The sequence below is a fragment of the Melanotaenia boesemani genome, chromosome 9 (genome assembly GCF_017639745.1).
Source record: "Melanotaenia boesemani isolate fMelBoe1 chromosome 9, fMelBoe1.pri, whole genome shotgun sequence".
NCBI classification, from domain to species: Eukaryota; Metazoa; Chordata; class Actinopteri; order Atheriniformes; family Melanotaeniidae; genus Melanotaenia; species Melanotaenia boesemani.
The window spans coordinates 37437536-37463570 of record NC_055690.1 but is presented as its reverse complement, the minus strand read 5'-3'; the positions used below and the strand labels follow the sequence as shown (position 1 = coordinate 37463570).

The window sequence follows — 26035 nt, the reverse complement described above, 5'->3', positions numbered from 1 at the left end:
CCACGCCAGACAGGCGAGACCACGCCAGACAGGCGAGACCATGTCAGACAAGCGAGACCACGTCAGACAAGCGAGACCACGTCAGACAGGCAAGACTACACAAGACAGACAGGCGAGACTACACAAGACAGACAGGCAAGACCACCTCATACAGACAAGACCACGTCAGACAAGCGAGACCATGTCAGACAGGCGAGACCACGTTAGACAGACAGATGAGACCACGTCAGACAGGCGAGACCACCTCAGACAGGCGAGACCACTTCAGACAGGCGAAACCACGTCAGACAGACAAGACCACGCCAGACAGGCGAAACCACGGCAGACAGGCGAAACCAAGACCACGCCAGACAGGTGAGACCACGTTAGACAGGCGAGACCTCTTCAGACAGACAGGCGAGGCCACATCAGACAGACAGACAAGACCACGCCAGACAGGCGAAACCATGTCAGACAGGCGAGACCACGTCAGACAGACAGGTGTGTCACGGAGGTATGTTCAGGTGAGTTCAGTCATTCTCCTTTCTTTCTGCAGGTGGAGTATTATGGTTTATGAAACTAAGTTTCCACGGCAAAACTCTAACTCAACTGTAACCGAGGACTGCAGTGATGACTCTGAGGTAACATGACATCACTTCCTGCTTGCGGTGTTCTATTCTATTCTATTCTATTCTATTCTAGTCACTTATCAGACACTTTTCTTCTAAGCGACTTAGAAACCAACCAGGAGGGACGTCATCATTAGGTGGTAGTCTGACTGCTGGGAGTCCAGGTGGACCCAGGTGCTGTTATGTAGTGCTAGAGCCAGGGCTTTAACACCACCACCAAAGAGCTGGACAAATCTTTCTAACTCATTCTGAGTAGAAGAGTTAAGCTAAGTGTAGAAATGCTCCTTAAACAACTGAGTCTTTAGCTTGCTTTTAAAAGTGGATAAGGACTCTGTGGATCGGACGGAGTTTGGTAGATGGTTCCACCACCGGGGAACAACAGAGGAGAAGAGTCTAGCTACTGATGTGGCGCCACCTTGTGGTGGGAGCACTGGGCGTCTTTCACTGGCAGAGCGTAACTGTGGAGAGGGAGTGTAGCTCTGGATTAAGGAGTGGAGGTAGACCGGAGCCGTTTGGGTTATTGTTTTGTAAGCCAGAAGCAGAGCTTTGAATCTGATGCGCTGCAACTGGAAGCCAGTGGAGAGCGATTAGCAGCAGAGTGACATGAGCTCTTTTGGGCTGGTTGAAGACCAGACGTGCTGCTGCGTTCTGGATCATCTGCAGAGGTTTAACTGAGCATGCAGGCAGGCCAGCCAGTAAGGAGTTGCAGTAGTCAATGTGTGAAATGACCAGAGCCTGGACCAGGAGCTGGGTCGTGTATTCAGTCAGGTAGGGTCTGATCCTCCTGATGTTGTAGAGAGCAAATCGGCAAGATCAGTCTCAGACACACTTTAACAGTTCAAATTTTATTTATAGAGCACTTTTCATGCACAAAGCAACACAAAGTGCTTTACATAATAAAACAAGTTCTGCCTATTAGAAACTAAATTTAACAGCCTTCACACACCAGAGAATATAACAGAACATTAAAACACACCTCATAGTAGTTCACACAATCGCACACAAACTCACACATATACCAACAAAGCACATGCCCCCGCCCCCCGCGGAATGAAAACATCGAGGTGTCACCAGAAGTCCTGGTTCTGACTTTGGGAACAACTAAGAGGCCGGTACCAGAGGACCCCAGGGTCCACAAGGGTTCATGATGTAAGAGCAGGTCAGAAAAATAAACTGGTCCAAGACATTAAGACATTTAAAAACCAGTAAAAGAAGCTTAAAATCATCCTGAAACCTACGGGGAGCCGATGCAGCGATTTTAAACCTGGTGTGATGTGTTTCCTATGGTCCTCGTCAGAACTTTGCTGCTGAGTTCTGGAGTAGCTGCAGGTAAGAGACCAGAGAGCAGGCGTTACAGTAAACTCTTCTACTAGAAGCATCAGCACCTCGCTGCTGGCAAAGAGAGGAACGGGCGACTCTGGTGATGTTTTTAAGATGGTAAAATCCAGTTTTGTGACGTTTTTAATGTGTGGAATAAAATCCAGCTCAGAGTTAACAGGACGCCCAGATTTCTCCCACACTGACAATATTTAAAGTTTTGTAATTCTGGTAAAAATATCTCTCTCTTGTATTCACGACCAATAATTTAAACTTCAGTTTTGTCCTGGTTGAGCTGTAAGAGGTTCTCTGCCATCCATGACTCTATATCTAAAATCCAGTTTAAAAGGATGTTAACTGGCTCCAGGTCATCAGGAGACACGGCGATGTAAAGCAGCATGTCATCAGCATAGCTGTAGAAACCATTGCTGTGTCTCCTGATGACCAAGAGGCAACATGGACAGATTAAAAAGAAGTGGGCCTAGAACTGGTCCTTGGGGAACCCCACTCTGGATTTTATGGGTCTTTGAGGAGCATGTATCCATACTTACATAACTATACATAACTGTTGATCTGTGAGATAGGAGTAAAAGCATTTAAGAGCAGTACCTGAGAGGCCCACCGGACTTCTGAGTATAAGAATATCTGGTGATCTGCTGTATCAAAGGCGGTGCTCAGATCCAATAGAAGGAGGGGTTGGTGGTCAATAAACTGTGATGCATAAAACAAGCAGTTGTTTAAAACAAATGGAAGTTGTTCAAATGTTGAATAATTAATGAGATTGTTTGCGCTGATATTGATTGTTGAGCAGTTGAAGTGTTTTTTTTACTTCCCCTTCTAGAAAATAAAAAAATTTAATTTGGAGTGAAGCTTCGGTGAGAATAACTGATGCATCAGAGCCAAGTTTCAGTTAAAAAGAGACAGTGGATGTTATTATCTAAAATCAGATTATTAATGTTCGGTTGTGAGATTGATGTGTGTTTTGCACCTGGGAATGGGAAGGAGATACCTGACAGAAGAAGCATATGGGTATGGAGAGGGATGCCTCTAATGTCTGCTGGTGATGTGCACTGGTATATGATGTATGAAAGGGGAGAGCTGGCTGGGGGAGCTATGTTCTGGTCGGACTATCAATCAGAGAGCTTTGCAGGAGTGGAGGGTGAGATCAATTTTCAAGATGCAGAGATGAGAACCTGTTTGATTTGGGTGTAAGCCATCTCATTTGAAAAGGTGTGGTCTATTGTAGAAAGTGGTGAAGTTATGGATGTATGAAACCACCATGAGGAACCTATTCAAATGGACATGTCAGACAACGGAGACCTCCACAAATAGCACGTAAGGGCCTGCTCCAACTGCAGAGAGTCTCCGGGTGGAGAGGTCTGCAGCAAAGTGGCCTCCTCTGGCAGCCTCCACGGTGGCAGCCGCGGGAGGAGAGACGGCAGCCCTTGCAGCAGTGAATGCAGGAGAGGGAAGGGCTCCAGCCGAAATGAGGGGGAGCTCAAGCGGAGGTGCCTTCCCAGCCATGACCACAGCGAGTCTAGGCGTGTCTCTTCACCGCAGCTCTCAGGAGCTTTCAGCACCCTGCCGAGAAAGAGCTCTGGGGTGACCGTCAGGACTCGGCCACCTTGGTCCATGCCGGTGAAGTGCTGGTTGACACCGAGCCGGCAGTCCAGGCACACACAGAATCACAGCTGGGCAGTGAATGATGTGTGTCTTTCTGAACCAGCATGAGGTTGGCAAATGTTCACCTGGAAACCTTCCATCCTGACGGGTGTTAGGTGGTGACGTAGCTTAGAAACCATCGCCTCCTTTGACAGTAAGACTTTTTCTCTGGAAACAGGAAGTGATATCATTCCTTATCCTGTTCCTCTGCTGCAGGTTCAGCAGATTCTCACTTACGAGGACTCCGTGGCCGCTCACCTGTCTAAGATCCTGACCTCAGACCAGCACTCGGTGGTAATCTCCTCAGCCAGGTATGATGGGTTTGTCTTTAGCCCCTCCCCTTTCTCTGGTGGTGGTTGTTGTTGTTTACCAGCTGTGTTTGTGTTTTCTGACAGAGTTCTGTGTGAGACGGTGAAGGACTTTGTAGCTCGAGTCGGTAAGGCTTACGAGAAGAACACAGAGAGTTCAGAAGAGTCAGAAGCCATGGCCAAGAAGGTTGTTTATTTATTTATTAATAAATTTATTTTAAACTTTCATTTATTTTAAACCATTGATGAGTCATGTTATGTTGTTAATGAGTTGTGTTATGTCATCGATAAACCGTGTTATGCCTTTGATAAGTCGTGTTATGTCCTTGATGAGTCGTGTTGTGTCATTGATGAGTTGTGTTATGTCATTGATGAGTTGTGTTATGTTATTGATGAGCTGTGTTATGTTGTTGATGAGTCATGTCATTGACAGGTCGTGTCATGTTATGTCATCGATAAATCGTGTTATGTTGTCTGAGTCGTGTTATGTCATTAATGAGTCGTGTTATGTCATTGATTAGTCGTGTTATGTCATTGATGAGTCATGTTATGTCATTGATGAGTCCTGTTATTTCGTCGATGAGTCGTGTTATGTTACTGATGAGTCGTATTATGTCATTGATCAGTCATGTTATGTCATTGATTAGTTGTGTTATGTCATTGATGAGTCATGTTATGTCATTGATGAGTCCTGTTATTTCGTCGATGAGTCGTGTTATGTTACTGATGAGTCGTATTATGTCATTGATCAGTCATGTTATGTCATTGACAGATCATGTCATGTTATGTCATTGATGAGTCGTGTTATGTTACTGATGACTCGTGTTATGTCATTGTTCAGTCATGTTATGTCATTGATGAGTCGTGGTATGTCATTGATGAGTCGTGTTATGTCATTGATGAGCTGTGTTATGTTTTTGATGAGTCGTGTTACGTTGTTAAGTCGTGTTATGTCATTGATTAGTTGTGTTATGTCATTGATGAGTCATGTTATGTCATTGATGAGTCCCGTTATCTCTTCGATGAGTCGTGTTATGTCATTTTATGAGTCATGTTATGTCATTGACAGATCGTGTCATGTTATGTCATTGATGAGTCGTGTTACGTTATTGATGAGTTGTGTTATGTCATTGATCACTCATGTTATGTCATTGTCGTGTCATGTTATGTCGTTGATGAATCGTGTTATGTCATTGATTAGTTGTGTTATGTCATTGATGAGTCATGTTATGTCATTGATGAGTCATGTTATTTCGTCGATGAGTCGGGTTATGTCATTGATGAGTCATGTTATGTCATTGATGAGTCGTGTTATGTTATTGATGAGTTGTGTTATGTCATTGACATGTCTTGTTATGTCATTGATGAGTCGTGTTATGTCATTGATGAGTCGTGGTATGTCATTGATGAGTCATGTTATGTCATTGACAGATCGTGTCATGTTATGTCATTGATGAGTCATGTTATTTCGTCGATGAGTCGTGTTATGTCATTGATGAGTCATGTTATGTCATTGACAGATCGTGTCATGTTATGTCATTGATGAGTCGTGTTATGTTATTGATGAGTTGTGTTATGTCATTGATCACTCATGTTATGTCATTGACGTGTCTTGTTATGTCATTGATGAGTCGTGTTATGTCATTGATGAGTCGTGGTATGTCATTGATGAGTCATGTTATGTCATTGACAGATCGTGTCATGTTATGTCATTGATGAGTCGTGTTATGTTATTGATGAGTTGTGTTATGTCATTGATCACTCATGTTATGTCATTGACGTGTCTTGTTATGTCATTGATGAGTCGTGTTATGTCATTGATGAGTCGTTGTATGTCATTGATGAGTCGTGTCGTGTTATGTCGTTGATGAGTCATGTTATGTCATTCACGGTTCGTGTTGTGTTATGTCATTGATGAGTCGTGTTGTCGTGTGAGTCGTGTTATGTCCTTGATGAGCCGCGTTATGTCATTGATGAGTCGTGGTATGTCGTTGATGAGTCGTGTTATGTCATTGACGGGTCGTGTCGTGTTATGTCGTTGATGAGTCGTGTTATGTCACAGATGAATCATGTTATGTCATTGATGAGTCATGTTATGTAATTGATGAGTCCTGTTATTTCGTGGATGAGTCATGTTATGTCATTGACAGGTCGTGTCATGTTATGTCGTTGATGAGTCGTGTTATGTTACTGATGAGTCGTGTTATGTCATTGATGAGTCATGCTATTGACAGGTCGTGTCATGTTATGTTGTTGATGAGTCGTGTTATGTTGTTGATGAGTCGTGTCATGTTACGATGAGTCGTGTTATGTCGTTGATAAGTCGTATGTTGTTGATTAGTCTTGTTATGTCGTTGATAAGTCGTGTTATGTCGTTGATGAGTCATGTTATGTCATTGACGGGTCGTGTCATGTTGTTGTTGAGTCGTGTTATGTCGTTGATGAGTCGTGTTATGTCATTGACGAGTCGTGTCGTGTTATGTTGTTGATGAGTCATGTTATGTCATTCACGTGTCGTGTTATGTCATTGACGGTTGTGTCGTTGATGAGTCGTGTTATGTCGTTGATGAGTCATGGTATGTCACAGATGAGTTGTTATGTTATTGATGAGTCATGTTTGCTCTGCAGTGCGGTGTGCTGAACGAAAAACTCGACTCCCTTCTGAAGACTCTAAACGACGAGTCTCAGGCTTCATCTTCGCTCCCTCCATCTCCTCCGACGACCCTAGCTGAGGAGCAGGAAGAGCTGGAAGTAATAGTCTTCACTCCTTCTCTTCATCCTGCTCCTCATCCTCACATCCCACCCAACTCCCCTCCCTGCTCTCCACGGACCAACCCCTCTTCCTTAGCAGCGGCCGCCATTTTTAAACCTCGAGAGCAGCTAATGTTGCGAGCCAACAGTCTGAAGAAGGCCATCAGACAGATCATCGAACACACAGAGAAAGGTGGGTGACAGAGTCCTGAGTCCCAAGGCCTGGACCAGGAAGCAGGACTAAACCCCGAGTACCCCGGGTATATTTCTGTTACCTGTGTTAAGTTACCCAGACAATCAGGATCTGGATCAGCGGTACTATGAAGCTGGTTTTTAACTCAGTAATTGAACCCAGGGTTTTCCTTCTTGCTCAGAGTGTTCTTACATAAAAGGGGGAGAGTTTGCAGCGTCTGACCCATTGCAGACATGGAGAAACCCTGCAGAGCAGCTACGTCACCGAATATGAGCAGACCGTTATTTTTGAGGAAATATTAAGAATGTAAATGCATCATCCAGGCCAGAATCAACACTGTTGCCATAGCAACAGCCAGGAAGGATTGTGAATCGGTTGATAATTTGGTGAGAATATTGGATATTAGCTAATGGGACAATATAAACGGACATGACTGATTATTAGGGTCCAGACATTTGGGGCGGAGCTTCCTCAGTTCCTTTTTTTCCTTCATAGTCTCCATCCAGGTCTCTAGAGGCCCAGCACCCGTGTGAGCATTTCTGTTGGAATATTAATTCCTCACCATGACGACACGAGTAGTTGTGGTTTCATAAATTCCTGGTTCTGTAGTTCTGCCATGTGTGAGCTTTATTATTAAGCTCTTTATCTCAGATCTACCCTGGTGGAGCTAAACAGGAACAAGTCCAGAACCAGGACAGAAACATTCTTCAGCGCTCTTCGTCTCCTCAGCCTCCTCTCACCATCCACCACCAACGTGGACCGGATGTTCTAAGAATGGTCGGGGCATTTTGCAAGAGATCTGATTGGTCAGGAGGTGGAGCTTTTATACTTGATCTCTGATCCAGAACAGAACCTGCTCTGGAGCTGGTTAGGCATTCAGTTATCTTGGTGATTTACCCAGTAAGAAATTAAGCAGCTTCGTAGGAAAAACCCGGGTTAACCCTGAAGTTACCTAGATAAGAGAAAATCCAGCATCCTGGTTCAGGCCTCTGGCATTTACAGCTATTTGCAGGTGTGTTTACAGATGTGTTTTGTCTCCGTCTCAGCTGTGGACGAGCAGAATGCTCAGACTCAGCATCAGGCGTTCTCTCTGGTCCGGGCCCAGCAGGAAGTGAGTCTGGTGGAGGAGGACGAAGATGTGGATGAAGACAAGATGTCTCTGCAGTCAACCTACAGCTCCAAGCAGCGCAGCTTTCGTAGAGGTGAGGAAGAGGAGAATGCTGGAACAGGTGAGGTGAGCAGGTATTGACCCGTTTGTGTCTGTCTTCAGTCAGTAAGACGCCATGTGAGAAGCTCATCAGTAAAGGCAGCTTGTCGCTGGGTGCTGCATCACTTCCTGTCTACACAGGAAGCAGGGACAATATGCCCATGCTCAACACAAAGATCCTTTTTCCAGGTAAGGGAGGAGCTGCTTTATGTTTCTGTCCACCTGAGGGAACACCTGCCTCACACACCTATGTCTGTTTTAGGTTCTCTGTCCAGCAGCTCCGTCATCAGTCGACTGCTCGTCAATGCCGATCCGTTCAGTTGCGACCCCGACAACATGTGAGGACACTGACCGTAAACCTGCATCATTTGACCACCAGGTGGTCTCACGCTAACACCTGTGTGTGTGTGTGTGTGTGTGTGTGTGTGTGTGTGTGTGTGTGTGTGTGTGTGTATCAGGGAATGCTTCACTGAGAAGTGTGTCATGAACAACTACTTTGGTATCGGACTGGACGCCAAGATCTCCCTGGACTTCAACAACAAGAGAGACGAGCACCCAGAAAAGTGCAGGTAACACACACACACACACACACACACACACACAAACAGACAGTCTGTTTTATGTGTTTGACTGGGTCATGTTCTCAGGAGTCGGACTAAGAACATGATGTGGTACGGAGTGTTGGGAACCAAAGAGCTTCTGCACAGAACCTACAAAAACCTGGAGCAGAGAGTCCTGCTGGAGGTGAGGAGCAGAACCAGAACAGCTTCATGTGTTGACCTCTGCTGTCACTGAGCATGCTTGGTGTGTTTCAGTGTGACGGCCGGCCCATCCCCCTCCCTAGTCTGCAGGGAATTGCAGTGCTGAACATCCCAAGTTACGCGGGAGGAACCAACTTCTGGGGCGGAACCAAAGAGGATGATGTAAGAACTGATCTGCTTACTTTACCTCATGCCAGCTGATGATGTCACAGATGAGTAGTGATGTCACAGCTGACTGTCTGTCTGTCAGACCTTCACAGCGCCGTCATTTGATGATAAGATCCTGGAGGTGGTTGCCGTATTTGGCAGCATGCAGATGGCGGTTTCACGTGTCATCAACCTGCAACACCACCGCATTGCCCAGGTACCTGTCTACATGTTTACCTGTTTACATGTTTACCTGTCTACATGTTTACCTGTTTACATGTTTACCTGTCTACATGTTTACCTGTCTACATGTTTACCTGTCTACCTGTCTACATGTTTACCTGTCTACATGTTTACCTGTCTACATGTTTATCTGTCTACAAGTTTACCTGTCTACCTGTCTACATGTTTACCTGTCTACATGTTTACCTGTCTACATGTTTATCTGTCTACAAGTTTACCTGTCTACCTGTCTACATGTTTACCTGTTTACATGTTTACCTGTCTACATGTTTATCTGTCTACATGTTTACCTGTCTACATGTTTACCTGTCTACATGTTAACCTGTCTACCTGTCTACATGTTTACCTGTCTACATGTTTACCTGTCTACATGTTTATCTGTCTACAAGTTTACCTGTCTACCTGTCTACATGTTTACCTGTCTACATGTTTACCTGTCTACATGTTTATCTGTCTACAAGTTTACCTGTCTACCTGTCTACATGTTTACCTGTCTACATGTTTACCTGTTTACATGTTTACCTGTCTACATGTTTATCTGTCTACATGTTTACCTGTCTACATGTTTACCTGTCTACCTGTCTACATGTTTACCTGTCTACAAGTTTACCTGTCTACCTGTCTACATGTTTACCTGTTTACATGTTTACCTGTCTACCTGTCTACATGTTTACCTGTCTACATGTTTATCTGTCTACATGTTTACCTGTCTACCTGTCTACATGTTTACCTGTCTACAAGTTTACCTGTCTACCTGTCTACATGTTTACCTGTTTACATGTTTACCTGTCTACATGTTTACCTGTCTACATGTTTACCTGTCTACATGTTTACCTGTCTACCTGTCTACATGTTTCCCTGTCTACCTGTCTACATGTTTCCCTGTCTACAAGTTTACCTGTCTACATGTTTACCTGTCTACCTGTCTACATGTTTACCTGTCTACATGTTTACCTGTTTACATGTTTACCTGTCTACCTGTCTACCTGTCTACATGTTTACCTATCTACAAGTTTACCTGTCTACCTGTCTACATGTTTACCTGTCTACATGTTTACCTGTCTACCTGTCTACATGTTTACCTGTTTACATGTTTACCTGTCTACATGTTTACCTGTCTACCTGTCTACATGTTTACCTGTCTACATGTTTACCTGTCTACCTGTCTACATGTTTACCTGTTTACATGTTTACCTGTCTACATGTTTACCTGTCTACCTGTCTACATGTTTACCTGTTTACATGTTTACATGTTTACCTGTCTACATGTTTACCTGTCTAACTCTACATGTTTACCTGTCTACATTTTTAACTGTCTACCTGTCTACATGTTTACTGGTCTACCTGTCTACATGTTTAACTGTCTACCTGTGTACATGTTTACCTGTCTAACTGTCTACATGTCTACCTGTCTACATGTTTAACTGTCTACCTGTCTAACTGTCTACATGTTTACCTGTCTAACTGTCTACATGTTTACCTGTCTACATGTTTACCTGTCTAACTGTCTACATGTAAACCTTTCTGTCTGCTCCTCTAGTCCACATGACGCAGATTTATTTGTGTTGGCGTAGTAACAGATGTAGTTTGTCTGTCTCACCTGTCTCCTTCCGTCAGTGTCGGACAGTGAAGATCACCATACTGGGGGATGAGGGTGTCCCTGTTCAGGTGGACGGGGAGGCTTGGATACAGCCTCCTGGCTACATTAGGATTATTCACAAGAACCGGACCCAGACCCTGACCAGAGACCGGGTAGGTACTGCAGCAGGCAGTGTGATTCAGTGGGACGGTCCTGTCCATACCTGGTTTTCATGTGTTCATGTGTCCTGCAGGCGTTTGAGAGCACCCTGAAATCCTGGGAGGACAAACAGAAGTGTGAGTTTCCGCGGTCTTCACAGCCCCCCCTGTCCTCTCAGCCGGAGATCGTCTCAGAGGAAGAGGCATCGCTAATCAGCGAGTTCGGTCAGGCTGCCGGAGCCCTGATACACAGGTGAGACGGTCGACAGCAGTGTCTCTGATCAGTCCTTCAGTCCTTTAGATCAGGATCTGAATCTGTTCCTGGTGTTTCAGTATCCGTGAGGTTGCCCAGTCCCACCACAGCATGGAACAGGAACTGGCTCACGCCGTCAACGCCAGCTCCAAAGCCATGGACGTAGTCTACACCAAGAACTCCGGGGTATGCTTCCAGCAGCCTTTACACCTACAGCCATGTCTCCACACCTGGACCTGTTATCACTGGTCCAGGTGTGTCTGGTCCTGGTCCGGGTGTCTCTGGACCAGGTTCTGATGTCTTTGGCAGACTTAAAGTATTTCACTTAGCTCAGTGGGTAGAGCAGTCGTCCTGTAGCCCAAGGGTTGCCGGTTTGATCCTGGCCCGGAGAGCCCATGTCAAGGTATCCCTGAGCAAGACACCGAACACCAAATTGCTCCTGATGGGTCGTTGTTGGTGCCTTGCATGGTAGCGTCCACCATCCGTGGGTGAATGTGACGTACATGTAAAGTGCTTTGGATAAAAGGGCTATATAAGTACAGACCTCTACCTTTTCATCCACCAATGAACAACCACTCAGAAGCTGAGCTGGGTCTGGACAATGTATGGTTGAGATCCAGCTGAAGTTTAAATCTATGTAGACTGCAGATCGGTACGTAGACCGCAGATCGGTACGTAGACCTCAGATCGGTACGTAGACCGCAGATCGGTACGTAGACCGCAGATCGGTACGTAGACCCCAGATCGGCACGTAGACCTCAGATCGGTACGTAGACCTCAGATCGGTAAGTAGACCGCAGATCGGTACGTAGACCGCAGATCGGTACGTAGACCGCAGATCGGTACGTAGACCTCAGATCGGTACGTAGACCGCAGATCGGTACGTAGACCTCAGATCGGTACGTAGACCTCAGATCGGTACGTAGACCGCAGATCGGTAAGTAGACCGCAGATCGGTACGTAGACCTCAGATCGGTACGTAGACCGCAGATCGGTACGTAGACCTCAGATCGGTACGTAGACCGCAGATCGGTACGTAGACCGCAGATCGGCATGTAGAGCAGAGATCCAGATGAACAGTCGGAAATGTTAAATAAAACTACCATCAAGCTATGCTACGTTAGCTTTAGCGGCGGGATGGAGGGGAAGTTAGTGGAGCTGATTATTATCTGTTATTTACACCACACACACTCTCTACCTGTCAGCTTTTGGGCGTGTGCTCATCTGTTTTCGTGTTTGTGTGTGCGTGCACATGTCTTTGCACATTGCGTGGAGGAGAACTGCGACCATGTAGTCAGACAGGACCTGCCATCATTTAGATACGCTAAATCCCATCAGATTAGTTTTAAGCTCCGCTGTGGAGCCTGGATGAAGTGGTGTTCAGACGCAGCCTGACTTAGCTGAAGTTAGCTTCTGACGTTTGAAAAAAAAAAGGCAAATCCACTTCTTTTTGGCCACATTAGACCAGGTCTTGCTAAAAAACTGCAAGACTATAGATGTTCATATATGGACTGAATGCTTCTACAGAGCTGGTAGTTTCACTGAAACACAGTTCTGACTGGAGAAACCTTCATTCAGGAAAATGCATAAGAGGCCTGTTTTCATTGCAGCTAGACCCTCTGGGATCAGTTCTAGCCCACTCCCCCCCCCCCCCCCCCCCCCCCCCCCGCGCATCTCCAGTCCTGTGTACCTGGACTAACCTGGTGGTTCTGGTGTTTTCAGGCTCTGAGCTGCAGCTTGGTGGTCCAGATGGTCTGTAATGTCAAAGCGTTGCTCAGTGAGACCGAACTGCTCCTGGTTGGAAAGATGTCCATGGTAACAGTTTTTGTCCTTTGCCTTTGAACTGTAAATCATTATTGTTGCGGCTCTGGTCCAAGTACTGGCCCTGATCCAGATGCTGGACCTGGTCTCAGTGCCGTTCCAGGTCCTGATGGTCTTGTATCTGTGTCTGCAGCAGTTGGATCCGTTTCAGCAAGAACAGCTGAATTCAGATCTGAGTTCTGTGGCTCAGCATCTCCGCCGACTGACCGATGTTCCCTGGTTGTGTCCCGTCATCGACCCCTCAGACCACGAGGTAAAAACCACCAACGAAGAAGAAGTCGACCTGGTTCCTGTTATTTCCTAAATGATAGAGTTGTGTGATCTGTAAATATAATGTTAACCTGTTGATCCATCTCATCTGCCTTCAGGATCCTCTGACAGATTTTTCCAAACGAAGTCGGACCACTAAGTTTCGTCTTGTCCCGAAGTTCAAAAAAGATAAAAATAACAAGAACAAAGAGACATGTTCAACGCTGTCCCTACCAGGTGAGCTCTGACTCATCCAGGTGAGCTCTGACTCATCCAGGTAAACTCTGACTCATTCAGGTGAGTTCTGACTCATTCAGGTGAGCTCTGACTCATCCAGGTGAGCTCTGACTCATCCAGGTAAACTCTGACTCATTCAGGTGAGCTCTGACTCATCCAGGTGAGCTCTGACTCATCCAGGTAAACTCTGACTCATTCAGGTGAGCTCTGACTCATTCAGGTGAGCTCTGACTCATCCAGGTGAGCTCTGACTCATCCAGGTAAACTCTGACTCATTCAGGTGAGCTCTGACTCATCCAGGTGAGCTCTGACTCATCCAGGTGAGCTCTGACTCATCCAGGTAAACTCTGACTCATACAGGTGAGCTCTGACTCATCCAGGTAAACTCTGACTCATTCAGGTGAACTCTGACTCACCTGGCTGCTGCAGCCTCTGTCCACCTTGACTTGTGTGTTCAGGTGTCTTCTGTGTCTGTTAATCTCTTCCTGTCTTTGAATCGCTTCCTGTCTCAGTCCACCAGTGGGGGACAGAGGACGTGGGGGCGTGGCTGGACTTCCTGTGTCTCTCTGAGTATAAGGACATCTTTATTGGACATGATGTTCGCGGAGCTGAGCTCATCCACCTGGAGAGGAGGGACCTGAAGGTAACGGTTTCCTCATGGAGGTCTCACAGGGACGTCTGCAGGACTCTGCTGTCTCATTAAGTCCTGTTGCTGTTGTGCAGGACCTGGGAGTGACGAAGGTGGGTCACATGAAGCGGATCCTGCAGGGCATCAGGGAGCTGACCAGGACCAGCAGCGCCAGCGAGGCCTGAACACGACCAGGTGGTGTTTGTTGTAGTTGTTGTTGTTGTTGTTGTGTACTTCCTGTTTGTCTGCTTCAGGATCTGACTCTTCTCTTGTTCCTCAGCAACCAGTGCCGGTGCTCCTCCTACCTCTGCTGTTTTTCACTACCTCCTCCACCCGAACGCTGACCCCCTGAACACAACCAGAACCACGACCGATATCCAGGACTGGTCTCTGTCTCACCTCAGCCCACCTGGATCCAGTCCAGATTATAAACCAATCAGAAGATCTATTACTGCCTTTGAATCCAACCCGGCCATCAGCGTGGAGGTCTGGGAGGGTCTGGCTGGAGGATTCAGAACCTCGTCTTCTGGTTCTGGTGTTTTTTTATCTGCACAGTGACGAATCCTCATCCTGTCGCCTCCGTTCTTTCAGCAGCTCCAAAAGTTCTGATGTGGTGGATGAAATGAGACCCGGCTCTCTGTGACCAGATTACTGCGGTCCACGTTTATTGTGACCTGGTTTCCTGCAGTCCAAACCCATCAGAACCCTAGAGGTTGGAGATTTCTTGCAGCCTGAATCAGAATCGTGACTGGGTTCTAGCAGAACTGGACTCAAAGTCACTTCTTCACCCAAAGTCCAGGCCGGCCAATCAGAACCTGGTCGTCCTGTTGGACCAGAATCCAGCAGAGCCCTTTGAATGGCCCAGTGTGGTTGGGTTCTGTGGTTCCGGCAGCGCAGCAGAAACCTCTGGTTCTGTTTGGGTCGGTTCAGAGACATTCCTTTATGTCTTATTGATGGTTTTGGGTCCAAAACTGTTTAAAGGACCAAAATATTTCAGAGAAACCTGGTTTGGTTCTAAACAGATGTTCCTTAATTGTTTCACAGGAGCTGAAATCGGGAGACATGGTCTGGGTCCAGGACCCTGATCTGGATCTGAACACAGACCATTTCATCAGACCCGAAACGTCTCAGCTTCAGGCGGTGAAATGATGAGAAGTCCAAGCATCCTTAAAAGCACCATCAGGACTAAGGGTGGACAAATCAGACGGCTGCTCTGAGGTCAGCTGACAGGAAGAAGTGGTTCAGCTGATCTCAGATCAAATGTTTTCTGTCTGATTCTTATTGGTCAATCAGATCCAGATGAGTTCTGATCCGGATCCGTGTGGGTTTCTGTAGAACTCTTTGAGTCCAAACAGATGTGTGAGTCAGTCTGAGCATGCTCAGAACAGCAGCAGGTGTGTCAGTGCCAACCCATCAGGGTGTAGTGCCTTGCTCGAGGGCAGAGGTTGCTCCTCTGCAGTCATGAAGAGCTCAGCCTGTATTTAAGGTGTAATTTATGAATGAAGCGCCCCCTGCAGGCCGCTGCTGTAAATACATGTTGTTGTATAAACACAAATAAACTTCCTGTCTCACCACGTCTCTGTCCGCCTCCAAACCACAGAAATCCTGACCTTCCAAGGTCTGAGGTCCATGAACCAGCACGCAAATATCAATAAATATCAATCAATAAGACATCAAGATCATTTGGTTGGAATCGGTGTTAAAGAATTCTTTACTGCCTGAACCTTTAACCAGGAAGCAGCAACGTGTCGCTAGTTCCAAGTTACTGTGGAAAACCATTCAAGTCTTAAAATAATTCATTAAACTAATTAATTAATCAAATAAATCAGAGTTCCCCACCAAACCCTCCCACCCTCAGCCGTCCTCCCATCCTGGTGAAGCAGGTGTTTAACGTTGGATCTGTTGACCAGAAACATCTGGAACATCTGTGGCCACCTTCTGCCATTAATCCAGAAAACAGATTTATTCATCGCAACAATATTCAGCTCAACTTTATTTATACATCACTTTATTAATAAAGTTTTATGCAGCAAAAAGATCCTGAACACAATCAGAACCTACAATAGACGACTTGTAAATAATTCTAACAACAACTTGGGTGAAAAGCCGGGTCGGGTTAAACGTGGACGTCTGACTTTGTGTCGGTTTTCTGTCTTGTTTGAGTTGTTGATGAATGATCAGGTGACCAAGTGAATGATCAGTCGGCTCAGATCAGACGAAATCTGAGACCTGATCAATCTGAAGGTTGACCGGGAACATTTTTCCCTGCAGCTCGTCTTGCAGGATGTCATGGGCTCGACACATGGGAGGCGACGTCGCTCCTTCTCCATCATTTCCTATAGAACCTGCGTGATGAGGCGAAAAAGGCTGCCCTCCACCAGCCAAGCGACAGGCCACATTTGTGCATATGAAATGTTGTGCTCGTTCATGTAGACGTGCACACTGGCCGATGCGACACGAGAAAATAGAAAAATGTCAAATTTTTGTCGCTGTCGCCTGGAACCACAGCCAGCCAGCGAGGGGCTTGATGGATTGACCAATGAGAGCCGGCTGGACGGCGCCGTCTGCAAACTCTAAACATAAAAGAATATTTTAGCTGAATAAAAGGCAGCCGCGTGGCATAGTCCAAACGTAGGTTCTGGATTTATCTGGATCAGCCTTGACGTCCATCAAATGATGATATTAACAATGATGTTTCCTATTTTGTAAACTTGGATGAACCCAGAGTTTTCTTTCTTTTATACAGTAATCAGCAAAATTTCTGTCAATTCGTGCAAAATCCTCTGACTCTCCACCCGTCAAACTTTGTCACGTCACGGCCTGGTTTAAAAATGTCAGAATCCCCGCCGATATCATAACCAATCACATTTCTTCTTAGAGCTCGATGCACGGCCCATCGCTGCCGTTGGTCGCCTCCCGTGTGTCGAGCCCATTAGTCAGGTTTGCTTATACAGCACCTTTCACAGACAAGCTTCACAGAGCTGATTAAATATACAAATCAGCCGGAAGAGCCCTCCACAGACTCCGGACCATGTGAAGATGGAGATCTGGGACCTGCTGCCTAGAAAGACCCGACTCCTCGAATCCTGGCGTGAGCACAAGGCACCATTAAAAGATTCTGATTGGATGACCTTAGACTGGTAGAGGACGGCTGAAACAGGTCAGCGATGTGAAGAGGAGCTGGACCTTGAAGAGGTTCAGGCCAAGATAAACTGGTAACCAGTAAAACAGGTTCTGATTGGCTCTAAAGGCTCTCGGCAGAGTTCTGGACCACCTTTAGGTAGGCCGACAGACCCATTTCTTGAGGTGGAAGAGTGAACATGATTAAGATGGCAGTCCTCCCTGCTTTTTGTACTTCTTCCAAATGATTCCCTTTTTTCTACCCAAGTCTATGTTTAGAGAGATAACATGATTTCTACATCTGTATGGTGCAAGAGGGTTCCAAGAATGAGAAGAGTTTCTGGAGGTACCAAAAGCAGCAGGGGGCCTGGCCTGCCCAGTTTTGCTTACTGGGCACAAACATAAGTAAGTCATCCTGTTCTAACGACCGGGTCCTGTCTGGTCCACCTCAACAATCTGCCCTGTTTCTTTACTGAGCTCTTCAGTTCCTGTAAGTTCACATCCCCAGCTCACCAACCCGGTCCTAAAACACTTAAAAATCTGGTTCTAGCTGAGGAAACACTTCCACATTACCCATCTCTGCTTATTTTCTTCTCTGTTAAGTAATCATCTCTTCTGCCATCTCAAACTGTAAATGAGGTACGCCCTGGGCGCTAACCGTGTGTCGGTTGGCAGGATGCTATGTCGGTCGGGACAAGGAAGTAATGACTAAGATGTCAGCTATCTTCTTTCCACAGGCTTCAATGGCCGAGCGCTTTATTGTGAAAACTCGGTGTTGTAACAGTTTCTGTAAAAAATAACAATAAACAACATATTTTCTATGTCAGTTATTTGGAATAAATTCACTTTTCACCATTCTACACAAACATGAACGCCTAATTTCTGTCTCTTACAATAAAAATGTTAAACGTAATATTATAGCTGTGTGGCTGCTGTATCACACCAAGAGCCAGCCCACCCATGTACACAGAGACTGCTACCGCAACCACCCAGACAACGGCTAGCCAGAGTCCACGCCACAGCCATCACCATGGCAACAACCCCCAGACCGAGCAGGCAAAGCTCCCGGCACAAAGGATCCCTATGAGGAAAACACTGCAGTTAAATAAATTAATAAATGCACATTTTGGACTTCATAAAATAATGTGTTAAAAATAATAAGATAAAAAAATAAAAATAAAACATGAATTACATAAAGATCAAATAAAATTCAGTTAAAAGCTAAAAAGGTCTTCAGCCTCATTTTAAAAACAGCAACAGTCTCTGGTGTGATGTGTTTCCTATGGTCCTCGTCTGAACTCTGCTGCTGAGTTCTGGAGTAGCTGCAGGTATGAGACCAGAGAGCAGGCGTTACAGTAAACTCTTCTACTAGAAGTAAAAGCATCAGCACCTCGCTGATGGTAAGAGAGGAACGGACGACTCTGGTGATGTTTTTAAGATGGTAAAATCCAGTTTTTGTGACATTTCTAATGTGTGAAATAAAATCCAGCTCAGAGTTAACAGGACGCCCAGATTTCTCCCACACTGATAATATTTAAAGTTTTGAAATGCTGGTAAAATTATCTCTCTCTTGTATTCACGACCAATAATTTAAACTTCAGTTTTGTCCTGGTTGAGCTGTAAGAGGTTCTCTGCCATCCATGACTCTATATCTAAAATCCAGTTTAAAAGGATGTTAACTGGCTCCAGGTCATCAGGAGACACAGCGATGTAAAGCAGCGTGTCATCAGCATAGCTGTGGAATCAACGCTGAGTCTCCTGATGACGTCCCCAAGAAGCAACATGGACAGATTAAAAAGAAGTGGGCCTAGAACTGGTCCTTGGGGAACCCCACGCTAGATTTTATGGGTCTTTGAGGAGCATGTATCCATACTTACATAAAACTGTCGATCTGTGAGATAGGAGTAAAACCATCTAACCCCTTAAGCCTGACGGACCCACCGGTGGGTGCAACAGGTGTAAACACAAGTCCATGTGTGTAAAAAAGTTACTTTAGTGATATAAGGATATTTTATTTATAATGTGTCTCAAAGAAGAAAAACTAATGCCAGTAAATCAACTCTCCAAGAACATTTAGTCAACCCAGTATTTGTTTAATAACTTTAAAATACATATGCCACAAACAACAGCGCCACCATAACGAGTAACACCCAAAACAAAATGCAACACGCGTGATCCGTTCACTCCACCCCAACATGATGGGATCAAATGAAACTTGAAAAGCTGCACGTTCATATGATACCAAGCAGAAAACTCAAAGACTCAACACAATTTGGCTTAGTTTGGGTATCCAAGTGGCCAAATGGAGAGTCCGCCTGGTTCTATCCACACTAAAACCTGCATAAAAGCTATGAGCTTTGTTCTATTCTCATGAAACTTTGTACAGTTGTAGTCTAGGAGTTGCTGAATGCATCCAGCGGTATCTTTATGCACAGAATGATTTCTTTCATGATGTTTGCATCTGTGTAAAAAAAAAAAAAAAAACAATTAGGCAAGGATAATTTTTTTTATTTTTTTCTTTTATCTTCTCCATGAGCCGCCACCTTATCGTGGTGGAGGAGTTTGTGCGTCCTGACGATCCTAGCGGCTATGTTGTCGGGGGCTCATGCCCCTGGTAGGGTCACCCATGGCAAACAGGTGTCTAGGGGAGGGACCAAACGAAAAAAAACAAAGGACCAAGGTTTCCCTTGCCCGGACGTGGGTCACCGGGGCCCCCCTCTGGAGCCAGTCCTGGAGGTGGGGCACGGAGGCGAGCGCCTGGTGGCCGGGCCTTTGCCCATGGGGCCCAGTCGGGCTCAGCCCATAAGGGAGACATGGGCCTCTCCTCCTGTGGGCTCACCACCTGCAGGAGGGGCCATAGGGGTCGAGTGCATTGTGAGCTGGGCGGCTGCCAGAGGCGGGGACCCTGGCGGTCTGATCCTCGGCTGCAAAAGCTAGCTCTAGGGACGTGGAATGTCACCTCTCTGGTGGGGAAGGAGCCTGAGCTGCTGCGCGAGGTTGAGCGGTTCCGGCTAGATATAGTTGGACTTACCTCGACGCACGGCTTGGGCTCTGGAACCACTGCCCTCGAGGACACCGGCAGTCCTATCGGGCCTTTTTGGTCTGTGGGACTCCAGAGGCAGCTGATGGGTATCGACGGGCTAAGCGGAGCGCAGCTTTGGCGGTCACTAAGGCAAAAGCTTGGGCATGGGAGGAGTTTGGAGAGGCCATGGAGAATGACTTCCGGACGGCTTCGAGGAGATTCTGGTCCACCATCCGGTGGCTCAGGAGGGGAAAGCAGCTCCGTCAACACTGTGTACAGTGGGGATGGGGGTCTGCTGACCTCGACTCGAGATGTTGTGAGGCGGTGGAGAGAATACTTCGAAGACCTCCTCAATCCCACCAACACGTCTTCTGATGAGGAAGCAGAGTCTTGGGTAGCTGGTGCTGGCTCGCCTATCTCTGGGGCTGAGGTCGCTGAGGTGGTAAAAAGCTCCTTGGTGGCAAAGCCCCGGGGGTGGATGAGGTCCGCCCAGAGTTCCTTAAAGCTCTGGATGCTGTAGGGCTGTCTTGGTTGATACACCTCTGCAGCATCGCGTGGACATCGGGGACAGTTCCCCTGGACTGGCAGACTTCAAAAAGGGGGACCGGAGGGTGTGCTCCAACTACTGGGGGATCACACTCCTCAGCCTCCCCCGGTCAGCCGCATCTTTGCGTCAACCAGGACAGTCTCTCCAGTGTTTCCTCAGGTAAAAGCAAAGCTTCAGGTCTGTTAAGATCAACAAAATGTTGGGATAAAAGACTGGATCTAATAACATTGATCTTACTTCTGAAGTTCTGAAGTTCTTGCAAGTATTCTCTGATGCAGGCATGGAGGACTTGTTAACATCTGTTCATTAAAAGATCAATGTTTTAAAAAGGAATAATAAGATTTCTGTAATAAGATTGGAAAATGAGGAGTTCTGGTCTGTTTAACGTTTTTATTGTAGGTTTTGAGTTGTTCTTTAAAATTTTCTAAATGAATGATTCATTTTCTTTTCCTCCGTCTCTTCTCTGCTCTGCTGCAGCTTCTTTTGAGCTCTTTGATTTGTTCAATTCTCCACGATGGCATAGGGTTGGACCATGTATATTAAAGATAGGCGGAGCCTCCGTGACGTCACCCAGAGGTTTCTAAAGAGCTGAATTGAAGCTCGTTGGGCGTTCCCACCATTGTCATCTTGGCGGCATTAGAGGTGTCATCATTCCTGGAAAATCCAAAAATAGGCAAATATGCGGAGCTGAGAGGGGGACTATGAACGTGGGGTGGATGATTGACGTCTACCAAACTCTGAGCTGCCTGTAGCTAAGAGCTAACTGAGCCAACTCAGATCTAACGTCAGCTAATTGGCTAATGATGGTAGGTGGGCTAAAGCTAAGGCATGCCGTTAGCTGGCTAAAAACCGCGGCTGGCCACACTCTCCCTTCTTTCTGTAGATATTTAATACATGTCAATCAAAAGGACACCCCCCTAATTATGCTGAATTTCAAGATTAAATAACATCCAAACGGATGAGTTAGAAAAAAAATCACCCCCCTCACAGTTGTCATGAAGGTAAACTTGACCTATTAATCCTAAAATGGATTTTTGTACCAGGATTTAAACATGTTTATTTCTGCTGTGAAGTTGGTCTTTTTAACATGGGAGTCTATGGGGATTTGCTCTATTTTGGAGCCCCTAGTGGACGAGGGGGGAACTGCAGATTTTGCACTTTCGCATAGGTTCCACTTTTTACTGCCGGAGGTTGCCCTTGTTTTGGATTTTATTATTAGTTAGTATTGAGTGGAGCTGCAGCATCAATGGCTGACTTCAGTTTGCTGTTAAAATGATCTACAATAAAATCACACAATGCAGGTAAAATCTGAGCAGGGGTTTAGTCTAAAATGTCAATAAAACCTGTAGCTACTTGTAATACATGGTTTCCTCACAGTTCTCACCGGGGCCTTCTGGTGGATAAAATTGGTGGAAACTTTTGTTATTGATGTACTATAGAGCGAGATTACTGTAGTACTTTGCAAGCCTGTCTCGGATGAATACACACATGAAGCAGTAATATATTTTTATTTATCTGGATTTTGTCTTTCTGTCCATGGTTTTGCAATTTTTTCTCTTTGACTTCTGGTGTCATCCATATATATATATATATGTATATTCGCATATATATATGTATATATATATATATACATATATATATGTACATATATATATAGTAAGCCTACTTACTTTATATTTCTTTTCTCTGTACCAGTGTACATATCAGGGTGTTTACAGTTGTAAAATGCAAAACCTATAAATCAAGTCTTGAAAAAAAAAAAAAGATAGGATGGCAGAGTTCTGGACCACCTGAAGACGGGTCTGAGTAATGTAGACGGGTCTGAGTAATGTAGACGGGTCTGAGTAATGAAGACGGGTCTGAGTAATGTTCCTACATCAGAAGCTGCTGTGACCTTTGACCGCCATTAAAGCTGCTGCTGCCAGTCAATATTTGAACTGTGGTTAACAATCAATCGATCAGCTGTCCTCAGTTGTTCCTGTGGAAATCAGTGGCTCATCCGTCCTAACGGGAGACCACCAGGGACAACCAGAGACCACCAGGGACAACCAGGGACAACCAGGGACAACCAGGGACAGACATGCTGCCGTCCATGACAATGACTCTGAGCATATGTGCCATGTGGACCTGTTCCACGCTGATCCAGTGTTCAGGTGAGACCCGCTGCAGACCTCTGAGGTGCCACACTGATCCAGGCTGACCTGGTCTTACTGGGAGTCGCTGGTTTGATCCCCAGTGTGTGTGGGTCTGGTTCTGTAGAACCCACCGAGCTTCTGTTAGAGTGGAAAATATAGAGGAAGTTTTAGAAAAAAATTTGTTCTGATGGCATCATGTTGAATCAGTTTCTGCTGCATCAATACAGAGTAATTATTAACACCCCCCCCTTCAGTATTTCTGGACCATCCAGCTGCCACCCAGATGCTGCACTCCTCCACCAGGAGGCGCCGTGCTAACTCCATCCTGGAGGAGATCCTGCCAGGAAACCTGGAGAGGGAGTGCTATGAGGAAACCTGCTCCCAGGAGGAGGCTGCTGAGATCTTTCAGAACCACGAGAAGACGGTACGGACCCAAACCAGCTGCACAGTACACTAAACAAGACCTGTGATGACTTCAAAACCACATAAAAGTCACAGAGAGGCTGAAGTTGGGCCTTTTCTCTTTGACTGACACGCCAGTAAACCTGCCGAGATCCAGATGATATGTTTTATAATTTTATTACAAAAAAGTAAATGAACTCAATACAACATGCACTAATTTAATCCAAAAGCAAAGGAAAAACATCAGAGCGATTACGGCGGAAAACAGAACACACGGTGACCACCTCACCCTCTCTCTACCTGCACCCATCACACTGGTGTCCAAGTAAACCAGAGAGCCATCGCCTATACCCATTTACCAACCCAACCCATAATCACTGTGATACAAACAAAACATACAACATTTAATTTTCCAAACATTTATGTCTCCCACAATACCTAACAATACAAAAACACACATTAAAACAGTGAAACAATATAAAAACAAGCTAAATTCACCATGTCACAGCGTATCATGCAGCACCTGCACAATCCTGCATCAACACGTCTGACAAGAGTTAAACTGATGGAGGTCTGAAGCGTGGCTGCTTTTTATCTCCATTCCAAGGACCGAGATCAGAGGACACAAACGCTTCCCAAACTGCAAGATCTGGGCACTGAGGCTGACAGGATTGCAGATGGTGCATTGAGTTGTATTTAAACGCATAATAAAAGCAGAGGTATAAAGGGAGTTGTCAAGTAATAGCTTCACAGATAATATGTAGCAGTGAAGAAGCCTGCGAGCAGACAGGGACGGCCAGCCGACCTGAGCGCACAGCGTCCAGCCACGTGTTTGTGGTTTATATCCGGTAATAAACCTCAAGCAGCAGTACACAGCATCCAGCGTTTAAAATGCATGTGAAGTACATCTCCATAGTTCAACAATGAAAAAAAGTTGCAGCAACAAGCTTTTTTTTTTTTTTTTTAGAAATAAAGAAATAGAAGCCCAGTCTTACTTTTAGTTTCTTCATTAGATTGTCAATGTGACGTCCAAAAGTCAAATTGCATCTTAAAAAAAACCCCAGATATTTAAAAGTAGAGACAATCTCAATTTTAACTTCCTGAGACGTGCAAACAGTGGGATTTAGTGAAAATCATGATTTTTGTGTTCTCTGTATGAAGCACAAGCTTCAATGCAGGAGCTGGTCTTCAATTTCCCTAAAAGCAAGTTGAAAACATTTCACCGCCTTCAGCAAAGTTTCCTCACAGCAATAAATGGCGATGTCATCTACAAAGAAATGAAAATCAACATTTTGGACATTTTTCCCCATATCATTTAAATATACTGTAAATAGCCAGGGACCTAAATCCGAACCTTGTTGGATTGGATCTCCCTGATTCAGAATCCTGTTTTTCAGGATCACCAAATCTGGATTTCCAGCATGTAAACATGGGCTTCTGGCCATGTGAAGAACAACAGGTAGAATGAAGATTTTTATTTATTTATTTATTTATTGTATTGTGAGACAACACACAGAAACCATAATCATTCACTCCTACTTCTGACTTCTGTATGACACCTCTTCGGAGCCACAACACATATGAAACTAGTACATGTCCTCCTATAAAGTTGATAGTGTGAAAACATCTTAAACAAAATACTGGTCAGGGCTCCTCATCTGAGGAGGGGAGGCTCAGCATCAACATCGCAGACCGCCGGGGTCTGTCCATGATGCTCGTATCCTGAGGGAGAGAGATATGGTTTTATAAACTGTAACCTTGTTGTGTTTCCACAGCGACCGTAACCTTATCTGAGAGGCGGAGCACCAGCGATAGATGCCTTAGCTACGTAGCAGCGTGATGCCATCGCAGCGCTTCCTTAGAGTAGAACCAGAACACAACTTAGAAACTATGGAGGAGGATGGAGGTCATCCACCCATTTGTGATTTTCTTCTTGGCGGTGCTTCGTGACGCCGTTTTAAACGGAGATTTAATCAACTTAACAGAACTTTGTTTTTATGCCAGGTCACGCAGGAAGGGACTTTTTTCTTCAACCAATCAGCAGATTGCAGTGTGTCAAGCTCCACCCTTTCATGTCAGGTTAGACTGGTACCCCAACGGAACGGTCCCAGCAAAGTAAGACGGGTCAGGGTGGATATTAGGGTACTCATCCCAGTTTTCGCAAGTGGAAATGCACCTGTTGGTGGAAACGGGTCTTAAGTCAGCTCCCTGTGAAAACCCTTCCCTGTCTGAACTCTTCAAACAGTCCGGAAGTTTTGCAGCGGTGCTCTCGGTCCACACCTGCACCGTCCAAACAATTTAGACCTGTTTAGACCCATGTAGACCCATTGAGCCCTATTTAGACCCATTTACACCCATGGAATGTTTGAGCCCATTGACCCTGTTTAGATCTCTGTAGACCCATTAGGACCCGTTCCGAACTGTTTAGACCCATTTAGACTCAATAAAATCTGTTTAGATCAATTTAGACTCGTTCAGACGCATTCAGGCCCAATTAGACCCATTCAGAGTAGTTGCGGCCTGTTTAGACCCGAGTAGACCCGTTCAGCTCTATTTAGACCCATTGAGACCCGTTTAAAACATTTCAGACCCATTTTAGATCTGTCAGGCTCATTTAGACCCTTTTAGAGATGTTTAGATCCATTTAGACACATTCAGGCCCGTTCAGACCTGTTTAGCCCTGTTTA

General features: G+C 45.6%; 2 protein-coding genes across 4 annotated transcripts in view; both read left to right on the top strand.

The window, feature by feature from the left end:
* LOC121645639 (diacylglycerol kinase delta-like) overlaps nt 1–15693 on the top strand; it is a 55235-nt gene extending 39542 nt beyond the window's left edge. For 2 of the 3 annotated variants that reach the window (XM_041994220.1, XM_041994221.1), the window contains 20 exons: nt 536–620; nt 3804–3898; nt 3983–4082; nt 6524–6839; nt 7886–8041; nt 8110–8235; nt 8309–8384; nt 8505–8615; nt 8694–8790; nt 8862–8969; nt 9058–9171; nt 10815–10949; nt 11030–11187; nt 11268–11373; nt 12910–13002; nt 13142–13261; nt 13377–13494; nt 14007–14137; nt 14218–14317; nt 14403–15693. In XM_041994220.1, coding sequence (XP_041850154.1) covers nt 536–620; nt 3804–3898; nt 3983–4082; nt 6524–6839; nt 7886–8041; nt 8110–8235; nt 8309–8384; nt 8505–8615; nt 8694–8790; nt 8862–8969; nt 9058–9171; nt 10815–10949; nt 11030–11187; nt 11268–11373; nt 12910–13002; nt 13142–13261; nt 13377–13494; nt 14007–14137; nt 14218–14307 — 2335 coding nt within the window. In that variant the 3' untranslated portion in view covers nt 14308–14317; nt 14403–15693. The remainder of the gene's footprint in view (nt 1–535; nt 621–3803; nt 3899–3982; nt 4083–6523; nt 6840–7885; nt 8042–8109; nt 8236–8308; nt 8385–8504; nt 8616–8693; nt 8791–8861; nt 8970–9057; nt 9172–10814; nt 10950–11029; nt 11188–11267; nt 11374–12909; nt 13003–13141; nt 13262–13376; nt 13495–14006; nt 14138–14217; nt 14318–14402) is intronic. The other variant, XR_006011467.1, reaches the window with a different exon arrangement.
* A 7082-nt stretch (nt 15694–22775) lies between these two features.
* Nucleotides 22776–26035, top strand: part of LOC121645641 (coagulation factor VII) — a 55169-nt gene continuing 51909 nt past the window's right edge. Inside the window, exons 1-2 of the mRNA XM_041994225.1 lie at nt 22776–22964; nt 23201–23370. Of these exons, the coding sequence (XP_041850159.1) occupies nt 22892–22964; nt 23201–23370 (243 nt within the window). The 5' untranslated portion in view covers nt 22776–22891. The remainder of the gene's footprint in view (nt 22965–23200; nt 23371–26035) is intronic.